The 20,729-nt window shown below is 40.7% G+C and overlaps 1 protein-coding gene across 1 annotated transcript in view; it reads left to right on the forward strand.

Moving 5' to 3' along the window:
• Window positions 1-14,430: 14,430 nt before the first annotated feature.
• LOC144707445 (RIBOSOMAL RNA PROCESSING 5) overlaps window positions 14,431-20,729 on the forward strand; it is a 51,456-nt gene continuing 45,157 nt past the window's right edge. Inside the window, exons 1-5 of the mRNA XM_078580554.1 lie at window positions 14,431-14,573; window positions 14,661-14,893; window positions 15,557-15,795; window positions 16,762-16,902; window positions 16,995-17,171. Of these exons, the coding sequence (XP_078436680.1) occupies window positions 14,692-14,893; window positions 15,557-15,795; window positions 16,762-16,902; window positions 16,995-17,171 (759 nt within the window). The 5' untranslated portion in view covers window positions 14,431-14,573; window positions 14,661-14,691. The remainder of the gene's footprint in view (window positions 14,574-14,660; window positions 14,894-15,556; window positions 15,796-16,761; window positions 16,903-16,994; window positions 17,172-20,729) is intronic.

A 20,729-nucleotide genomic window follows, 5' to 3' on the forward strand; every position in this document is an offset into this window, starting at 1 on the left:
TGCAAGTTTTTCCTTACGGTGCAACCCCTTTCACAAGGTCCTTAGGCATAGGAATAAAGACAAGAATACTGAAGTGTTTTGAGGGCATCCGGAGAAAGATCACAGTACGGTGCACAACAAGATTAAGGCATATCGAGTAGACACAAATCATGTATTGAGTATGGTATCCAATCAAAGTATACATACAAGACATCACAATTGAGTAGATGGGGGAGTAATTTGTTGAATTCATACATGCTAATAACTTTTATTAAAGAAACTTGGTAAGAAGATATCCTTCTGTCAACTAGGTTTTTAAGATACAGAATTGGAGAGAGATGTCTCTAGCCCTATTGTGATGAAGCATATAGTAAGGAGGTTGTGCAAAATAGATGAGTGGGGAAGTTTTTGAGAATTTTGGCCACCGTCCACTTGGCTCACCTACCATGCATGCTTAGACCTTAGATAAAGGCATTGCCTTATTATGCTTGAAGATCCGCAAGGTGGAAATTTAATGGAAGCTCTAAAAACTACTTCTTGCCTTTGGTCAAATAAAAGAACCACATTGTGTATTTAGATTGTGTAATTATTGCCTTAGATAAAGGTAAAATCCTATCAAGGATAGTCCTAGAAGTAGAACATGCGTACAGCATTCAGTCAAAGCTAGCCATCAAAATGATTAATATTATGCACAACTATGTGACATTACTATTGACAATGCATCTCACAATACAACAGCACTCAGATCCATCACAGAGGGATTGAAGGACATGAATCCACACTTAAGTGCGGAATGCCGCATACCTTATGTTGCCCACACTCCCAACATGATTGGGCAAGCTGGCCTGAAGAGTATATGCGATCAAGTAGTATGATCAAGAAGTATTAACAAGGAATAAAGTGTAGGCACAACTGTGTATAATGTACATAAATTAGGCAAAAAGTAAAACTATTCATATCAAAATTGAAGCAAGACTAATCTAAGAATGATACAAGTCACTGATAACATGCCATACATTACACCAATCTCGTGAATTTATGTATTTAGTTGCATTAAAATTATCATACAAGATCTTTCCGCATTAATATTGCAATAAATATGAAGGAACACATGGATACATGACACCAGGACAAATAAATGTGGTTAAAATGGTAGTGAATGCCAAAAACAATGTGCACGTAATGTGCACCATTTTCGGGAAGAAGAAACACATTGAAATGGTGATTCACAACTGCAATGCACTGACACATTTTGACATTTTAAAATTAAATGCTCATTATTTTCTTCCTTTTATGGACATGAATGAGGATTTCTGAAGCATAAAGGTCTGTACCTTGACATGGAATCTCAAATTTATGTAGCGATAGTGTGGACAAGGAGAGAGTGGGCCGACTAATACACTGGATATCTAAAGATCTTGAAGGCCAGTTAAGCCAAAATTTAGAGTTAAAATAATTGTATCCAAACCATATGTACCCTCTTGTCTATGATTGAAAATACTGAATAATATAACGTTATTTTCAATTTTCTCTAAAATTGATGGGCCTAGCAAAAGAAAGTGATCTTCAGATATTCCAAGTTTCTTGGTCCAAATCATTCATTGAATTTTGAAGACAATTGTGAAGAGTAATCACTTGGAACTTACATTATCTTGATCCTAAAATAAAATTTTCCTTGATCCTAGTAAAATATAATGACCTAAGGAAGTACCTTTCACTTACATTGTCATGTTCTTCTCAATACATCCATTTAGGTAGATCTATCCAGATCATCCATTCTCATCCATTCTCATCCACATCATCCCTGTTTGATCCATCTCATCACACTATTTTTTATCCATCCCCATGACATAATCCACATATCCAGTTAATATACCTTAATACACACATATATATCCATATTTCTCCATTCACCTTCTCATCTCTCCACCATTCCTATACTATCCTTCTCATTCCTCTCTATCATGCTTTTCTTTCCAGATGACATTAGGCCTTCTCATACCTTATTTAGTTTAATATAATATATATATAATTGGTAATTATAACCTTATTTTATCACCATTCCCACTTCTACCTATCTCTTTATATTATAAAATATATTTTTCTCATTCCACACTACACATTTAATAAGATGCTGATTCACTAATCATTATTCCTTGTAGAAGTAATAGTTTTGGCATCTCTATCTAATCATACTTTAAATAGTCAATGCCATGTATAAATATGATTAAATAGCTCAATTATACATGAAAAACTAAACACCAAAGGATTGAGTTCAAGAGTTTCCCATTGATGGCATACCACACACAACCTCTTGCTTCTAATCGTGGTCATAGCATATGTTTGAGCCATTGTGAATGTCATTCATAGCTCCGCACAACTAATGGACAAATATGTTGACCTCTGTCCAACTTTCTGATGTGTTGTAAATCCACACTAGAGATGTTGGAGGGTGATATCACATAAGGTAAGTGCTTCATAATATGGCCTTGCACCCTTGCATTCCATAGCATTAAGTCCACTAATTGAGTCACGTACATAGAATATGCCAAGATCCTTCATCCATTGTGCAATGGTTCAGGGTTTATTTCTTCTATTAATAAATTACTTATCACAAAAGGTCGCTACATTTTGTTTTACACTCAAAATTTTCATTGGGAACTTTATCCAACATGAAGCCACCTATTAAAGAACCTATGGATGCACTCAAGAAGGCATGCAGTGAAATGCATGCAAAGGTATTGGGCCATGGGGCCTCTCTTTGGTGCTATTTCAAGTGTGATAAATCTAAATACATTTGAAAAAGTTATAATAAATTTTTTTCAGGGAAGAGGACCTTATGTATGGGCAACCTTTGCAGGTTTGACAACTACAACCTCATATCACATCTATGTACTAGTTCATGCAACCTGGCTGAAGTTATCATCCACGCTCGATGACAGTGATAACTGTCAAATTAACATAATCAATTGATAAAATTTATATTATATTTATGTGTTTTAATGACCATATTTGCATGTTATCATATAAAAATGAAGATAAATAACTTACACTTTTGATTTTACTATTATTTCTAATTTCTATCATTTTTTACATGGTATTTAACCTCATTTAATTAAATAAATATTTTTTACAGGGCCTTAAATACTTGGTTATAGGTTATTTAGGGCTTTCCTAATTTTTATGGAATTTTTCCATATTTTTATATAATTTTCTGACCAATATTTAGTTAAGAAATTATTTTTTCATATTTTAATAATACATATTCTATTTATTTGGCATTTTATAATATATTTATATATATATCAAGGGGTATCCACGTCATTCGCCCGAAATTTGGGCTAATAAGTGGATGAATATTATTAAAATAATATTAAGGGAAAGAGCATTATTGACTTATTATGGCATCGCAAATCGCGATGCCATAATAAGCAAATCATCAGGTGGAAAAGAAAACAGGTGGCGCGGTCGGCGAGAAAAGGTACGCTTTCTTTTTTTTGCATGCATTTATTAAAATAAATACCTCATACCACGTTCGGTTAGCCGCGTGCATTAAATGCATGCGGCAACCGACACACGTGCATTTATACATATAATTATTTTTTTAGTTCTTTAGCGCGTGCATTTAATGCACGCGCCAACCGACACACGTGATTCAAGGTGCATGCGGCGTTGATTCGCTGCGTGCATTAAATGCATGCAGAAATCGACGATGCGTGTGTCAAACATTGCCACTGACATTTTCGTTTTCTACTTATTTTACAGAAAAAAATAATACAAAAGGGCGACATGGCATTTTCTGGGCCATTTAAATTAAACAATCACTCTTCAATGATTGGGCCTGTGGACGCGAACAACAACGTGCCAGATCGTGATCCGAGGATGGGGAAAATGAGAAAAACAATGCCAGTCAGTAGAAAAATCCCATTTTTCAAGAAAGATAAAAGAAATCCAACGGCCCAGATTAATCCTCAGTAAAACCTTGATATGTTGAGATCTAGACATCTGATTGGGCTGAAATTTTGCCAGCATGTTTGTCTTTTCCCCCTATACATTCCCCACAGTTGGATCTTTAAACAGAGGTCTGGAAAAGGGAAAAAATTAATTTTTGAAGCTCTCCCCAAGGATTTGGCCAGGAAGGACACAAGAGTTGCTTTGGAAGTCGACATATCTTGATCCTGCATTCAAAGTTGTAAGTTTCTGATTTGTATTTTGAACTTCTTCTTGAACGATTCTAAAATGCCAATGCATGGGGGAAATGTACATGCCCTAGAAGTTGTTTTGAATGAAATTAGCATTGCATTTTGAGTCTGATTCGAGATCTGATTTTTAATCTTTAGTTTTAAATAGATTTGGAACAATTCTGCATATTTGGATTTTTAATTTAGGGTCGGATTTCACATTTTCCCCAAATTCTTCACTTTCTCTCTCTAGGTTGATTCGTCTAGTTTCTCTCTCTATATTTCAAAATTTATTGTTTGGAAATTTAACTAAAAATATAAAAACCCTAAATATAAAAATTTCAGCCATAAATTTGTCCATCTTGAACTCCAATTTCAAAATCCCTTTCTTGATTATTAAATTCCCAATTTTCATTCATAAAAATTGTCTTAAAATTTTATAATAATTGGGAAATTAATAATCCGAATTGATCTGATCTTATAATTGAAATAATACTATCTTGAGATTTTTGACCGAAATATTTTAAATCAAAGTTAAGTTTTTGCTTGATTTTGATTAATTAAAAACATTATTAAGTATAATTAAGGTTCATTAACTGTAAAATCAATTCATCCTTGAATTAATTCATTAAAAATTAGATTAAAATTCTTTCTTGGTGCCTCCCTGTTGTTCGACCCCTTGCTTGCTCTATATTCTATATTTAGTGATTAAGGGTATTTATAAATTTTATTGTATAAGTCTAAATGTCAAATCAACATCATATTTACACACATTTTTAGGCTTATCAGGCAGGGCAGTAGCTTGAGAAACACCTGGATTTAACATGAAATGTGGAGGAGTATACTACTTGAGTTGGTGGAAGAAGGTTACCTCATGTTACTTTCCTAAGATGTTGAATATTGCTCTATAGTTCCACTTACTAGGCCTACCAAGCACACCAGTCCGGTGACTCTTCTCCATCAACCATGACATAATGACATATCAGAAAACACACCTCACCGCATGAAATATTGACGTACCAATGATGTTGAGTGTGTGGTTTTTTGTGATGAAATTGAGTCTTCCTTGTTTGATGATGACAACAATGATGGTAAGTCATCACTACTTGTTGAGTTTTTTTCACCAGTTTTATTTCATGGCTTCAGATTTATTCAATAAAAAACATTAGTTGACTTTGCTGGATGGGTCCAAGTATCTTGATGAGTAAGTGTATATATATATTATTCCCAATCAAGAACCAAGTTTTATGATATTTATTTTTATTATTACCCCTATAACAAACAGTGAATGGTGATATGAGATGGCCCCACAGGCAACTCACAATACACAAATATGCTAAGTTTTGGTGTTCAGGCCGATGGTTAATGCTCTATTGAAGCATCATACACAAGAACTGGAAATCATGCTTCCTGAATTTTTATTTTTACTTTGAGAACATTATTTTTGTTGAAATATTTCATTTTTTACTGATACCTAGTATGATAATACAATGTTAAAACTTTTTTACATTGTTTGTAAGTTTTCACAAAGGGACCAATCTTATGCAACCTTCAATAATATATTGAGTTTTTAACATAATTTCTGGATGGCTACTCTCATTTGTCAGTTTTCAATATATTTTATGAATTCCTCTTTATTATTTATGGTTCCTAGCTTTTCTTGACGACCTATGAGTTATTTTTGCTTTGTCAATGACACCACTAAATGATATAAATGTTCTCTTGAAGATCCATGAAGAATGTTGACCCTTGCTTTACACATTTTGTACAGTTTGTCACAAAAAGAGCCAAAAAGTTGTAATTTAAACAAGCCACTCAATAGTTTGTTAGGGTTATTGGACATAAAAAAAATCATATGTTTCTCCCAATCCATTAGAGTCTACACTATTGGATGAATGATTTGACAATAATATTTGTGTCATCAATCAGTTGTCATCTGTCCTAGATGACTGATGACTGAAATTGGTAACAGATAATAGAAGATGAACGAAAAAGTGGGGGAAAATAAGTCAGAAGAATAATGTAAAAATATACTATATGATGCATTCAAATATAATGAAAACTTAAAAATTTACTCTGCATTTAATACGCCTTACGATGGTGATTCTCACTACGATGACAATAAATATTGATGGAACGATCGTATATGAAAAACAACATTTTCATCAATGTCATCATTGACGACCAGGACTATCATTGATAGTGACATCAAAGTCAAAAAAAAAAAATTATTTTCCAAGATGAAGATGACAACTATCGCTATGACGACGACAGACAATGTGGATGGAAGCATCGAGTGACAAGGATAACGACAATAAATGCAGACAATAAATGTTGTCAATGATGACTGTTTGTTGATGAAGATTTTGATGGGAGAGTCATCGATAGAGGCCTTTATGACAAGGATGGCGACCATCGTTGATGATGAGTACATCTATCATAGATGACAAAATTGTGTCATCTATGATGATCATGACTGTCACCATGATAATGGTATCAGTGGAAGCACCATTAATGGAGGCCTCATCAACATCAATGAAAACTGTTGTCGACAATGATGTTTATCATCGGTGATGATGACTATTGCTGTGGTGATGATAGGCTATGTCGATGGAAGCATCATTGGCGAGGATGATGACTTCCATTGATGGAGACAATGATAAAAACTTTTGATATGGTGGGTAGAAACATCTTTGATGTGGATGAAAACAAATGTTGACGAGAAATATGTTTGTCATCAACGAGGATGATACCTTTCATCAAATATGACTTTTTTTTACGAGGATGATAACTGTTGGAAATGTCAAACCCACCAGCCCTAAGTTTCAGGATTGTGGGGTTGACTTGGTACATCCTAGAAAGTAGGATGACCTAGCACATCCTTGAGAATAGGATCGTGCCTAGTTTTTAGGGGGCATTTTGATGCAACACGTACGGCCGGGATCGACGGCGCGCGTTGCAACACAGGGCGGGAAACGGACAACGAGTATGATTCGATGTTTTACGTAATGATGCAACGTTTGTGAGAAAACAACGAGAAGTACAACGGAGCAGCTGAGATACGACGAGCGCCTTGGAAGAGTTCCTGTACGTTTCACGTACGATCCGACTCCCAATGACCCGATAGATCAATCGAAGGGCGCCGCAGGAACAGGTATCCTTGATCTAACTATCTATTCCGGAAGCAAGGTGACGTGTAGGATAACGAGGGGAAATAACTACCCACAACCCAATGTATGAGAACGGCGAAGGGCGAGGTCCGAAGGGAGATCACGTGAGAGAATAAAACAAGAAATAATAATATGCAAGAAAGGGGTAGCGTCGTGACCTGTGGACTGAGTCCGGTAGTCGCGGTGGTCGAAGCCGTGTCTTAATTGGCGTAGCGGTCCGATGCGGCGAGCGGCGTCGACGACGGCGAGCAGCGTTGGCAGCGGCGACGCGCGATGGCGACGGTGGCGGGAGACGGTGAACGACGCTGGAGGCGGCGAGCGGCGCGGTGGTGGTGAGCGGCACGGCGGCAGGGGGGGCGTGATGCCAGACGTCGTCAGGACGTCGTCCGGTCGACACCGAGGGTAGCGGCTCGGTGTCGAGTCGAGATATCGATCGGACAACGAGGATCAATGTCGTCCGAATGATGCTAGTAAACAAGTATGTATGACGATGATGTATGCGTGAGAGTACTACTGTCGTACGTGCGTGCGCCGACGAGTGGAGGATGCCGTTCCAGGGTTTGATGGGTTCACTATGAGTGAGGTCAGACGGACCCCCCCGAACCTTGCCCGAGAGGGTCGAGGGCGAGTGCGCCGCCAAACGGGTGAATCCCGCTAAAATGCTCACACGCGTTGGGCGAACCCGACTCGTACCGGGCAGATAAGACTCTCATTTAATATTCGTCGTTTCCTCAACCTGTCTCGCTCTCACCTATCTAACCCGGTCCGTCAGTACGCGGTCAACCCGCGGAGAGTAATCGCCGGGCCTGTCGGGTAATGGGGGGGCTCGGTCGTCGGTGGCCGGACCGGGCTATGGCGGTCAACCGCGGCATGACCAGCGGGTACAACCGCGGGAGGCGGTGGCACGACCGGGCAACGAGACGACCGAACGACGGCCATGGAGTAGGGGCGACGGTAGTGGTGGGGCGTCAGGCCGCGGGCAGCCGAGGCGAACGGTGGCAAAGCCAGTCTGGCGACGGGGAGGTCACTCGTCGGCGGCAGAGCCGGTCTGTGCAACGGCAGACGGGAGGACTGCCGATAGGTCGGTCAGCGGAGGGACGGCCAACCGACAGAGGGAGGGGCCGGGTGTGCGTGTTGGCGACGGCGGCGGTGGAGGACGGAAACAGCGGTGCCGTACGACGGCGTGAGGTGGCGGGAAACGGCGCCGGCGGCGCACGAGGTGGTGGGCGGCGGCGAGTTTGGCGTGGCGGCAACGGGGACAGAGCGGCGGCGGCGAACTCGGCGTTGTCGGCGGCGCGGCCTTCTCTCTCTCTCTCTCCTCTTTCTCCTTCTTCTTCCTCTTCTCTTCTCCTTCCTTCTTCTTCTTCTTCTTTCTTCTTCTTCTTTCTTCTTCTTCTTCTTCCTCTTCTCGCGTACGTGACTCTTCAACTTCTAAAAAAGTTATAATTTTGATAGATAATTCAAGAGTAGTCTTTGGGGGGCGGCCCCCCTCGTTATATAGGGAGGATGACATGGGCCCCCCTTTGAACAAAACAAAACAAAACAAAACAAAATAAAATAGGGAAAATAAAAGGCCTGTGAAGGCCCACTAGGGTGCTTGGAGGGGGAGGAATCCTCATATGGGTTCTTCCCCTCCTTACAAAGACAAACAAAGGAAAATAGAGATAAAGGAAAATGATGACGAGATAGTGAACGCTCCGGAGGTGGCGTGTCGTCACGCCGAGTATCTGAATCCGGAGTCGCACGTCGATGCAGTGGCTCGTCGTGTCGGCTGGACACGTGTCGGTGGCGGGCTCAACGACGGTGTCGGACGGTGCCACGCCATCAGGGCGGCACGGTGGCGACGTGGCGACCGGCGCGACAGCGGCGCTGGCGAGCGGCGTGACCGCGGCGGCGACTCGTGGGAGAGCGGCGCGGGCGAAGCGGCACGACAACGGCGCTGGCGAAGCGGCGTGATCGCGCGGCGGCGCAGCTGGCGGCGCGCGCGGCGGCGACTTGTTGGAGAGCAGCGCGGTGGCGGCGGCGGGCGAGCGGCGCGACAACGGCGCTGGCGAGCGGCGTGACCGTGGCAGCAGTGCGCAGCTGGGCGGCAGTGGTGGCGATTCGTTGGAGCGCCCTAAGTCATCTCAGACCATGAAGGACGGAATTACCCCTTCCATGGCAAAAATTTACCGAGGGGCGCCCTTTCTTAAATCCGGGTTGACTCAGTGTTGACTCAGTCAGGATGACCGAGTCGTGACTCGGTCGCGACTCGGATCAAATTGGGTCGGGTCGGTGCATCGAGTCGAGTCGGTCACGACTCGTCGCTTTCCTCCCCGGCGAAGACATCCGGCGGCGGCGTCCTGGCTGCTCTGGCATCTTTCGGGCGATGGTCGGCGTCAGACTGCCCGTGGGCGGCGGTCTAGCGGCAGACCGGCCCCGAAGACATCGTAGGGCAAGCTGGGGCGTGGGGCGACCGAGCCCAAAGACGTGGGTTGTCGGGTCGTCAAGCAGCAATGCAGGCGTCGGAGCTGTCGATGGTGAGCAGACGTGGCGCCCTAACGAGAGAGAGAGGAGGGGCTCTTCGAGCGACGTCAGGTGACAGTGATCCTCGACGGCGGCAACGTCCTCGATGGCGGCGGCGGCAGTCTCCTAGTCTCTCTCCCTATCACACTCCTCACGGGGACGTCGCATCGATCCTTCCTTTTCTTAAAAAAAGCAACATCTTCTCATTCTATTCGATAGTCACTTCTCCTTATATAGGAGAGAGAAAGGGGAGGGTTACCCTAAGGATAACCCTGTAATTTTAGGGGAAGTTGTGGCCCAAAGAAAAGGCCAATCCCCCCCCCCCTAGTGGACCCCCAACACAGTTCTGAGAAATACCAGGAGGGGCCCAAAAGCGACGGGGGGCCCCTCCCAAAATACACACACACAAGTCTAGGGGAAATTAAAATGTATAAAAGAAGGAACTCGCCGGGAGGACTGCATCAGGATGTATACTTGAATGCAGGGTCCTTCTCATCAGCTCGAGCTTCGCGACGTGGTTGCTGATGTGTCACCGTGGGTTGACCTTGTGCTTCAGCTTGCGAATGGTCCCCCATCACATTTAGGCCTTGGGTTGTGCCTATAAAAGGCCCCCCATTTCCCTTGTTTTCTTCACCCCAACATCCCTTGATGTATTCTTCTTTTCTCCCTTTGAGTCGAGTAGAGTTTCTTGAAAGTTCATTTGAACTAGAAGTCTCTTCCTCCTTCCCTCGCTCTCACTCTTGGAGTTGGTGCTCTCTTGATGGTGACGACGCGGGGACGTGACGAGGCTAATGACTATGCCTCAGTGTTTCTCCTTGTATCGTATTGGGATCTTCCTGGACATCTTCTGCATTGGTTCACGTCCAAGTACGCTTCCGCGAGTGTGTGCGTCCAACAATAACTATCATTAACGAAGGACGACTGTTTTCGTTGATGAGGACATGAAATCTCAAGGATGAAAGCTATCGTGTTTGAGGATGACAGCTTCTATGGACATAAATTTTTTTTGTTGATGATGATGACAATAACGATCACCAGGATGATGACGGATAATGTCAAAGGAATATTTATTAATGAGGATAATGACTATCGAGGATGAAGATGATGACTGTCATTGATGAAGAAAGCAATTTCCATTGACAATGATTTTTCTATCAACAACATTGATTGTCACCATGCAGAGGATGGAGAATAAGACTGTCATTGATAGGGTAAATGATTCTCATTGACAAGGTTAATTACTTCCATTGACCATGATTTTTTTAATGATGAATATGAAGATTATCAGAACAAGGGAAATGGACAATGTCAATGTGGACAACATCTTTGATCAATCATCCACGCTGATTGAAAGAGAGGAAAAGATATTCATAGTGAATAATCTCATTTAAAGCATGAAAAATGTGCAACTAAGCTAGTATTTATATGTATATGGGTACCCCAATTAAGTATGACGATGAGGAAAAAAAGTTTCTAATGTCTACTATATCCAAATCATCAGTGCAAATTCAACCATGATATTTATTTATTTTAAAATACTTAATATATTATTGATTGATGGTTAAATGTTTTTTTCAGGTAAGACATACAGATAATTTTCAGACTCCTTAGAAACTTCTCGATTTATATGTAATCATATTAAATAGTTAATACTACAGATCATAATTCAATTACTTACCTTGAATTTACTTTATTCAGCATTGTATATTATAAAACTAGGGTTGTTTTAATGATGTTATCCCCCCAATCTCATAAAATAATCAACTTCCAGACCTAATATGCAATTAGACAAAATTTATCAGTGTTATAAACATTATATTTATGGAAATGATGTATTTAATCATTTATTTTTGACGTACATGTACTACTAATGTATATAAATGTATTATATTATCCAGAGATAATTAAATTGTGAAGCTTTTTGAGTGAAATGGTGTCAAACTACTTTTCTGGATGTTTTCTTGTCTCACTGTGACTTTACAGATTTTTAGTTTACAATTTTGTGATCGCCTTATATTGCTCCTTAATGCATGTTTATTATGAAACTAGGAATGATGAAACTTGAACTGTGATATTATGAAGATGTGATCATGTTCGTCTCCTATCTCACTTAGATCAATAATATTTGACGAATTCAAACTCATTAGTTTAATTAATTCCAGTGAAGTTTTAACTAGAATAGCTACATTTGAATTTTAGATTTGAAATTCATAATAACTTACAAACGTAGTCATAGGACAAAATCATATGGACTTCTATATTTGTGTGTTGAATATTTTTCCATTCTAGTGAGCCGGTTATTCCTTATATTTTGATAAAACATTTGTCTGAAGTCATAAATATTTTTTCCATGTGAAATGTATTTTACGGAAAATTATCAAATATTATTGAAGAAATAAATAAAATATACTAACATATATATCAAGCACTACATTAGATGATAGTGTACATACTAATCATTGACATCATATATGTCATGTCAGTCGAGGTTTCCATAGTATGAATCTCGATGCCTTCAGATATTATTTTTTTAAAAGGCCAGATATTTATGCTGAAAGATGGAATTTTATCATTGGATGAATAAATGTGTAAATTAAACATACTATATTATGCATCACTCTTCTTCTTTCAGATATTCAGTTTTAGTTCTCATCTTCTTTCGTAATAATGTATATCCCTCTATACAAATTGAAAGTCAATAAATTTTTGGTTATGAAAGTCAAAGATTAAATTAAGAACATTAAAGACTTGACCTTGATACATTCCTGTAAAATACAGAATAAATTGATTAGATAAATTTATTATTAATAATATTTACGCCGAGGCAAGCAAAGCTTCATCGAGGCACTAATTGGAAAAGTCAAATCATTGTAATCAAAACTTAATGGAGGCTTACATAATACTCACATAGACATTAAAATTAAAGACATCTCATAAAGCAGTTCTTCATTTGAACTCATGCTTTCATTAAGGGTCAATTGGTGAATGTCATTATACTATTTTTGGGAATAAATATTCTAATAAATATAATATCCAGTTATAAATTTTAAATAATTATTATACCACCCATACTTTTAAAACATTCTAATATCCTCTACATAGGAAAGGTTGGGTTTCTAATATATAGATTTATTGGGCGTACTTTATTTCACTAAACTAAGTGAAATGTGGTACTCATCTGAGATAGGGTCAGTTCAGCCAAACCAAAGCATGAGTCAAGTGACATTGTGCATGTCAAAAGTCAAATTAACCTACAGTCCTGTCAGACTAATCAACTTGTGTTTCAACCAAGAAAATTGGGAGGGGGTAATCTAATTTGGATATGAATTATTGCTATCTTCACTCGATAACCGAATCTAGCATGGTTTGTGTAGATGTGTTGTTTTCTATTGAGGTTGTTTTGTCTCAACCAACCAACCAATGGGTTCCATCAACTGAAAACATAACTCCTCTATTAATTAAGCCATTATCTGAACATGTTATGAGCACTGCTTTAAAGATGCATGCCTAATATCTATGATCGATTGTTCTTTGTTTGAGCAAGCAATTGATGGACTTATATGACAATTAACATTCACATCTCCTTCAAATTCTCAATACAAACCATACTCATTATTACTCACGTGGAATCTTTACGCTGAGGCCCATCATGCGGGTACATTTAATGTGGAGTGAATTGAGATGATGTCAGTGTATAGTGATTACTGATCATTAAACGCATAGCTTAAACACTCTATCAAAGTATTTTGATGTCCTTTTTGAATACATTATGTATATATTTGAAGGATATGTGTTTAAAGATGATTAATCACTACCTTATGATATCATCATTGTTCACTCAAAATTGGACATATTCCTACACTTCATTATAGACATCATACTTGAGAAATAATGAGCATGCTTTTTTATCTTTGGAACTCTAAATAAGAAACTTATGTGCATTTGGCTTGTAGGCCATATGATTCCATCAACCGCCCATGTTTACAAACGCCAGTCACTCTCAAAGAACAAATCCGCAGCTTTTATATGATAATCAAAACATGTGAGCTAATAATGTCTTTGTCTTTAAACTAGTAAATTAGTTTAAATTTAAAATAAGAAATTAGTTTTTGATGGATGGGACCCTTTACATCATTATAACTCCTCAGTCGATGATCATGCGAACCAGTCGAAGAGAGCAGGGTCTAGTCTAATCCAATTATGTTGTTCACTTAAGGCAGTTTATTAAATCAAAGATGTCCAGATTATGTATATATTATAGACTCAATATATAATTTATTCCCCAATTTATGGCCTACCAAAGTAATCTCTTCTCCAATGTGGGCATACTAGTTCTAACCTAGCTTATTTTGTCTCTCTCAGCAAAAAAACTCACTGAAAGAGAAAAATTAATTCAAATCTTCAGTCCCCAACCTAGGGTTTCTTAACCACAAGTGGCATAATAGCAATAAACTATCTTATTCAGTCTCTTTTTGCAAAAAATAATTATCGTACGTGTTTTTAATCCCCAACTTAGGCCTTTTAGAGCGGTCTGAAAAATGGGTATATTTGTAATTATGACAGCTTTTTTCGTCTTTTTTTACAAAAGCCAGCCCTCTACAGACTACAGAGGAGGAACAAGGGTTTAGTCTAGGGTTTAAACTCCACAAACTCTGCAAGTTGAAGTTCCAAACCAGGAAAGATCACTCAACGGGGGCGTTTGACAGCTCCTGCGGCCTCTTTCAAGCTCCATTTTCTCGTAATTCTACCTATAAATTCCATCTTTTTTACTTCAAAGATCGCTTCTTTGTTGATTCTAAGTCCGCTTTCTCGGTGCGCACTGAAGAGGTTGAATCGCGCTCTGGGTATCCGCCAGAATGGCCAAGGGGAAGAAGGAGAATAAACCCAAGTCAAAACCTCGTAAAGAAGCCATCGGAGATGTTCTTGGACCTCGCAAACCTGCAAAATCTATGAAGAAACAGTCGAAGAAGGAGCCAATGAAGAAATCAGAGGAGCCGGCGCCATCTATAGTTCCTAGTTTTCTTCCGGCTGAGGAAGAAGAGCCGGCATTCCCGCGAGGTCGAAAGTTTATTTTTTATTTACCATTTTTTCATGAATTTCTTCCCAATTTTGCTGAGTTTGCTTCAGCCGCGTCGAATTTTAACTTGCGGTATCCGTTTTTATCTTCAATTTCCTTCCCAATTTTTGTGAATTTTCAAAACTCTCTTCGAGTTATATGAATAAATTTCCATTTTTCTCACAAATGTCTCCCCATTTTTGCTGACTTTTCAACTCCCGCGTCGAATTATATCATGCGGATTCCGTGTTTTCCTTGAATTTCTTCCCAATTTTGTGAATCTTCAAAACCCTCTTCGACTTATATGTATAGATTTCTCTTTTCTCATAAATTGCTTCCCACATGTTAAATTTTCAACATCCGCGTCGAATTATAACAGACTGTTTCCGATTTTCTCTTGAATTTCTTTTCAATTTTTGTGAAATTTCAAAACCCTCTCCTGGTTATATGTATAGATTTCCCTTTTTCTCAGAAGTTACTTCCCTTTTTTGCTAATTTTTTGACATCCGTATCGAATTATTGCTTACTTTTTCCGTTTTTATTTTGAATTTCTTCCCAATTTTTGTGCATTTTGAAAACCCTCCCCAAGTTATTTGCATAGATTTCCATTTTTCTCTTAAATTTCTTCCCATTTTTGCTGATTTTGAAACCCTTGTCGGATTCAGGTGGCAAAAGCCTGTTATCAAGGGAAGAGGAGGCAGAGGCGCGTGCAGAGGCCGAAGAAGAGTTCATGCGGGAGATGAAAGGTGGTCACAAGAGCAATCAAGGGAAGAATAAGAAGAAGAAGAAGGACAAAGGCCGTTTGCCCAGCTCCCTGCAAGAACCAGAGGAGGCCTGGGGATCCCTTTTCGGGGAAACCATTGGAGGGAAGCTCCCCCGTTTCGCTAACCGAATTACATTGAAGGTCTTTTCAAACTTTCTCTGGTTCTTGATAATCTTAAAGAGTTTTTTTTTTTTTTTGAAGAAAATAGGGCAGATCACCCGAAACCGGTGGCCCACCTGATACTATTAAAAAAACAAAGTCATGTACATATCATTTACAGTTTTTGACCGCACATCCTGCTTTTATCCCCCTACCCCCCAAAAAGATATTAGCGCCTCAACGTCAAATATGGCACTCTCGACTGAAGCCTTTCCTCCCTTGAACACCACTTCGTCAAATATGATAATCTTAAAGAGTATTATTCTCTCTAAAATGCTTCAAAATTTATGTCCACGATTTCTGTGTGTAGATCCAATAATAATTATCTTCAGAGTCTCTTGCTTGATCATCTTGTAGAGTATTATTCTCTCTAAAATGCCTCTACAAGTCTGTCTAATATTTCTTTCTATAAGTCTAATAATTATTCTCTTTGAAGTCTCTTGCTTTCTTGATCACTAGGTAGGCTATTCTTCTCTCTAAAATGCCCCTTAAGTTTATCCATGATTTCTGTGTATATTTCTGCTGGACTTTCTGAACACCACAGCCTTTGGGTAGCTCCAATGCATTCAACTTGAAGCAGTGCTAGGGCTTCGAGAACAGAGAAGAAGAGTAACGAGAGCAGAAGTTGAACAAGAGAAAAATCCTTCAAGTCTTACTCGTTTGGGCTAACACCCTTTCAACAAACTTAGCAAGTTCGGATCTTAATGTTCGAACTTGGTTGCGACAATAAAAAATACAATCGTTGCAGAGAATATAAAAATAAATATATGGGTTTTATGGTTGAAAAATAAAACTCAAAATTCTGCCATGTAACAATTTCTGAGAAATATAATCTTCAAAGTCTCTTGCTTTCTTGAGTGTTTTAAAGAGTATTCTTATCTAAATTTTTTCCATTAGAAAGAGTATTATTTATGATTTGTGTAGAGTTCTAAGAAATATTATTTTCAGAATATATCACCTCATATGAAGCTCTTGGGCATCGTAGTTGAAGTTAACGCAAAGGATCTTGTAATTAGTCTTCCTGGGGGTCTCAGAGGGTTCGTTCGCTCTGAAGATGCGATGGATATAATCCCACGTGACGCTTCAAAGGTACAGTATGAAGGATAGTTTTTCAAACTACTAGGGTTTATTCCATACTTATAAGGTGAAATACGAGGCTAATGCCTCATTCTTCTTGGCAGGATTCTGAAAGCAGCTTTTTATCAAGGAATTTCCATGTCGGGCAGTTGGTCCCTTGTATTGTATTGCAGATAGATGAAGATAAACGGGAGGGGAAAGTTAATAAAAGAGTTTGGTTGTCTCTCCGGCTTTCTTTGGTCCAGAAGAATCTCTCCCTAGACGTTCTACAAATTGGAATGGTAAGCTTTTTCCTCGTCAAATTGGACAAGTTGGTTTACTAGGACTGATTTTATCAGTTTTCAGCTGATCTTGAATAGAAGCTCGTTCGTGAAAGATTCTTCTCCCCTTGCTCCTTCTCACCTGTCCAAACAATTCCTGGCAAAAGAGAGAGACTCATTTAGGTGTAACGTGAGTTACCCAGTATTTATACTGGGTTACACTGATTGGGTCTCCGAGGACCCGATATGATGGATCCAGTCTAACCGGGTCCCATAAGGGTAGTTATACAATAACCTGAAATATAGGGTTTCGGGAGCAAAGAGGGTATAAAAAAAAGAATGGGCACCTGCTGACAGATTTCATTAAGTATTCAATCATATGATCTTGTAATTTATCCATCTCTTTTCTTGAAATATTTCCTTTTGTCTTGTAAAATCTTAGCTATCTAGAGGATTGACTTAATTGCCTTCTTGAGACAATCATTTTCCGTAATATGGCTTTTCTACACCCAAAATACAATCACCAGGGCCTGCACCACCTCTTTTTTGTTGAGCTGGCAACTTCGTAGGCCTGCCAGCAAAGATTTTTGTTTTTGAATGAAAAAAAACTACCGTGTACAGGCCTGCCGGCAAAGATAAGCTCTGGTGGAAGAAGAGAAGAGTCAATGACTAATAAGAAGGGCTGATATTCTTTCATTCAGAAGTGCTTTGCTTTTGATATCATTGACTCGTTTACAACGGTAGTAAAACAGTAGCTAATAAAGGGGAATACAAAATGGATGCTACAAAATTGGATAGCTTCGATACATGAACTACTGAATCTTTTTTGCCTACGGATTCTTCTTGGACACATTGATTCCTGCAACAGTTAGTAGTGTGCCATCTACTGTTTGAACTTTGGTATTACACGGTTGTGTATCATTAGAGGGTCAACATGAGTGTCATTTGACTGGTGACTCCCGAATCTAGAATCCTGGTATCTGAGTAGATTGATGATGAAATTCTCTCAAGAAATCAGCAAGGGAATGAGAGAAAAACTAATGTGGTGTCTATGGCACGTTCTTAATTAGCGGCATGTTTCACCATTGAATAAATGAGGGCAGAAATGGAAACCATGAAAAGAGCAGGAGAGCAGTAATACTAGAAGCATACCATTATTATTCAAGAGCTGTGTTATGATCCAAAGTAGATCAAAACATGTAAGCAATTCCAGATGCGATGTCTTCAAGAATTTCCCATAGTAGAAGGATATATCGAGAATGAAATCCAGGTGTACATGTAAAAGAATTGGTGGATTCGAATGTAGTATATGAGATGAAAGATGTGGTACGACAAGACAAGTCTGATCGACTCCAAGAATTTCCATGTGTGAAGTTTTCAAGAATTTCCCAGAATAGAGGAATAGATCGAGAATGAAATCCAGACGTACATGTAAAAGAATTAGTGGATCCTAATGTAGTAGATGAGATGAAAGATGCAGTACAATAGGGCAAGTCGGATCAACTCCTCTCTCCACTAGAAACGAGATAATCTCCCCTCTTCTAGACTACGCCGCAGCCCCTGTTTCTTGTAAATGATTTTCCATCCCTTTCGATCCCTCTCCTGCCCCTTTATTTAAAGGCTTCCTGCTCCCGCCATCTAAGTGTTTGAATCAGCATGTGCCTGGACTGGCACATGTGCTGACTGATGCTTCCTTCTTTTCTTCTCATGATAGGTTCTGGGTAGAACACTTTTTTTTTGAAGAGAAAAAGAAAGACCGCCCAAAAACGGTGGTCATCCAGATACTCGGGAGAACCTTATCAAGCTGTTTCTGGGAAATTGTAGGGAGATCCTTCCGTTCCAGCGGGGACAGCCGATTTGGCTATTCTCCAAATTAATTCTTGTCTTACCACCCTGATTCCAACCGTTATTCTGTTGTTCCATTTCATTTAACATTGACCACTCACTTGTGTCGTGAGAATTCTACAATTAGAACTGTTGGGGAAGAGAAGAAGAAGATAATGACATTACTTGAACATAGTACATGTAAGGGTATATGTACCCTAAGAGGGAGAGAGGATAATAGGGCTAGTGGGCTTATAGAATAGGGCCCATTAGCCCATGAGGGATAGTCTATCACTAACACCCCCCCGCAAGCGAAGTATGGATATCTTCCATACCGAGCTTGGAGACGGCACGTTGAAGAAGAGGCGGAGAGTCCCTTGGTAGGGACGCCCGCTGCCTGGTCGGGATGCAACAAAGTCCAGGTCAAAGATCCCTTCGTCAACTCGCTCCTTGAAGAAGTAGCGGTTGCGCTCCATGTGCTTGATGCGGCCCTGTTGTCCAGGGTTCTTGGCCAACGCGATCGTCGACTTGTCGCAGAAGAAGTGAATCGGGCCAGCATACTCCACGCGAAGATCGTGAAGGATGCCGTAAATCCACTGGCCCTCAGAGGCCCCATCGGCGAGTGCGCGGTACTCAGCTTCGGCGCTAGAGCGGGAGACTTTGTCCTGCTTGCTACTTTTCCAGCTGACGAGACTGCCAAAAACAAACGTGCAGTAGCCCGTGGTAGACCGATGATCCACAACGGAGCCGGCAAAGTCAGCATCAGTGTAGACTTTCACTGTCTGGTCAGTGCTGCGAGGGAAGAGCAGGCCCTTTCCGGGGCAGCCCTTCAGGTACGCAAGGACCCGGTGGGCGGCCTGATGGTGAATCTCCCGTGGGGAGTGCATAAACTGACTGAGCAGGTTGACGGCGAAGGCGATGTCGGGCCGAGTGTGCGTCAAGTAGAGGAGCTTCCCCACCAGCTGCTGATACCGGTGGGAATTCGTCAGCGGCGAATCCTCCCCTTTGCCCAACTTCACGTTGGGATCAATGGGAGTGCTCACCGGCGCACAATCGGTCATCCCTGTCAGTGCCAGTAAGTCGACGGCGTATTTCTGCTGCGAGACGAAGATCCCACGGGGGGAGTAGGCTACCTCAAGACCAAGGAAGTAGCGAAGAAGGCCTAGGGCCTTGATCTCAAACTCCTTAGCCAAGGCAGTGCTGAGGCGGACAGCTTCGGCAGCATCAGATCCCGTGATAAGGATGTCGTCGACGTACACGGCAAGAATGGAGACACCGTTCGGGCGGTGACGGAAGAAGAGAGAGGCATCTCCATTGCTCTGAGTGTACCCTCGGTCTTCAGAACAGAGGAGAACCTCCCAAACCACACGCGCAGGGACTGCTTGAGTCCATAGAGGGACTTCCGCAGTCGGCACACGTGACCGGGGGGACCGAGTGAGTAGCCCGGGGGTTGCTGCATGTACACCTCCTCCGTCAAGTCGCCGTGCAAGAAGGCGTTCTTGACGTCGAACTGGCGGATGGCCCAGTGGAAGTGCGCTGCAAGCGCCAGAAGAAGCCGGACAGTCTCCATCTTCGCCACGGGAGAGAACGTCTCGAATTAGTCCACGCCATAGGACTGAGTGAACCCCCGAGCCACAAGCCGAGACTTGAGGCGTTCGAGAGTACCGTCCGCATGATGCTTCTTGGCATGAATCCACTTGTAGTCCACTACCCTCTTGCCCGGAGGTAGTGGAACGACGTCCCACGTGTGGTTCT

This window comes from Wolffia australiana, chromosome 9, assembly GCF_029677425.1.
Source record: "Wolffia australiana isolate 7733 chromosome 9, ASM2967742v1".
Taxonomy (NCBI): domain Eukaryota; kingdom Viridiplantae; phylum Streptophyta; class Magnoliopsida; order Alismatales; family Araceae; genus Wolffia; species Wolffia australiana.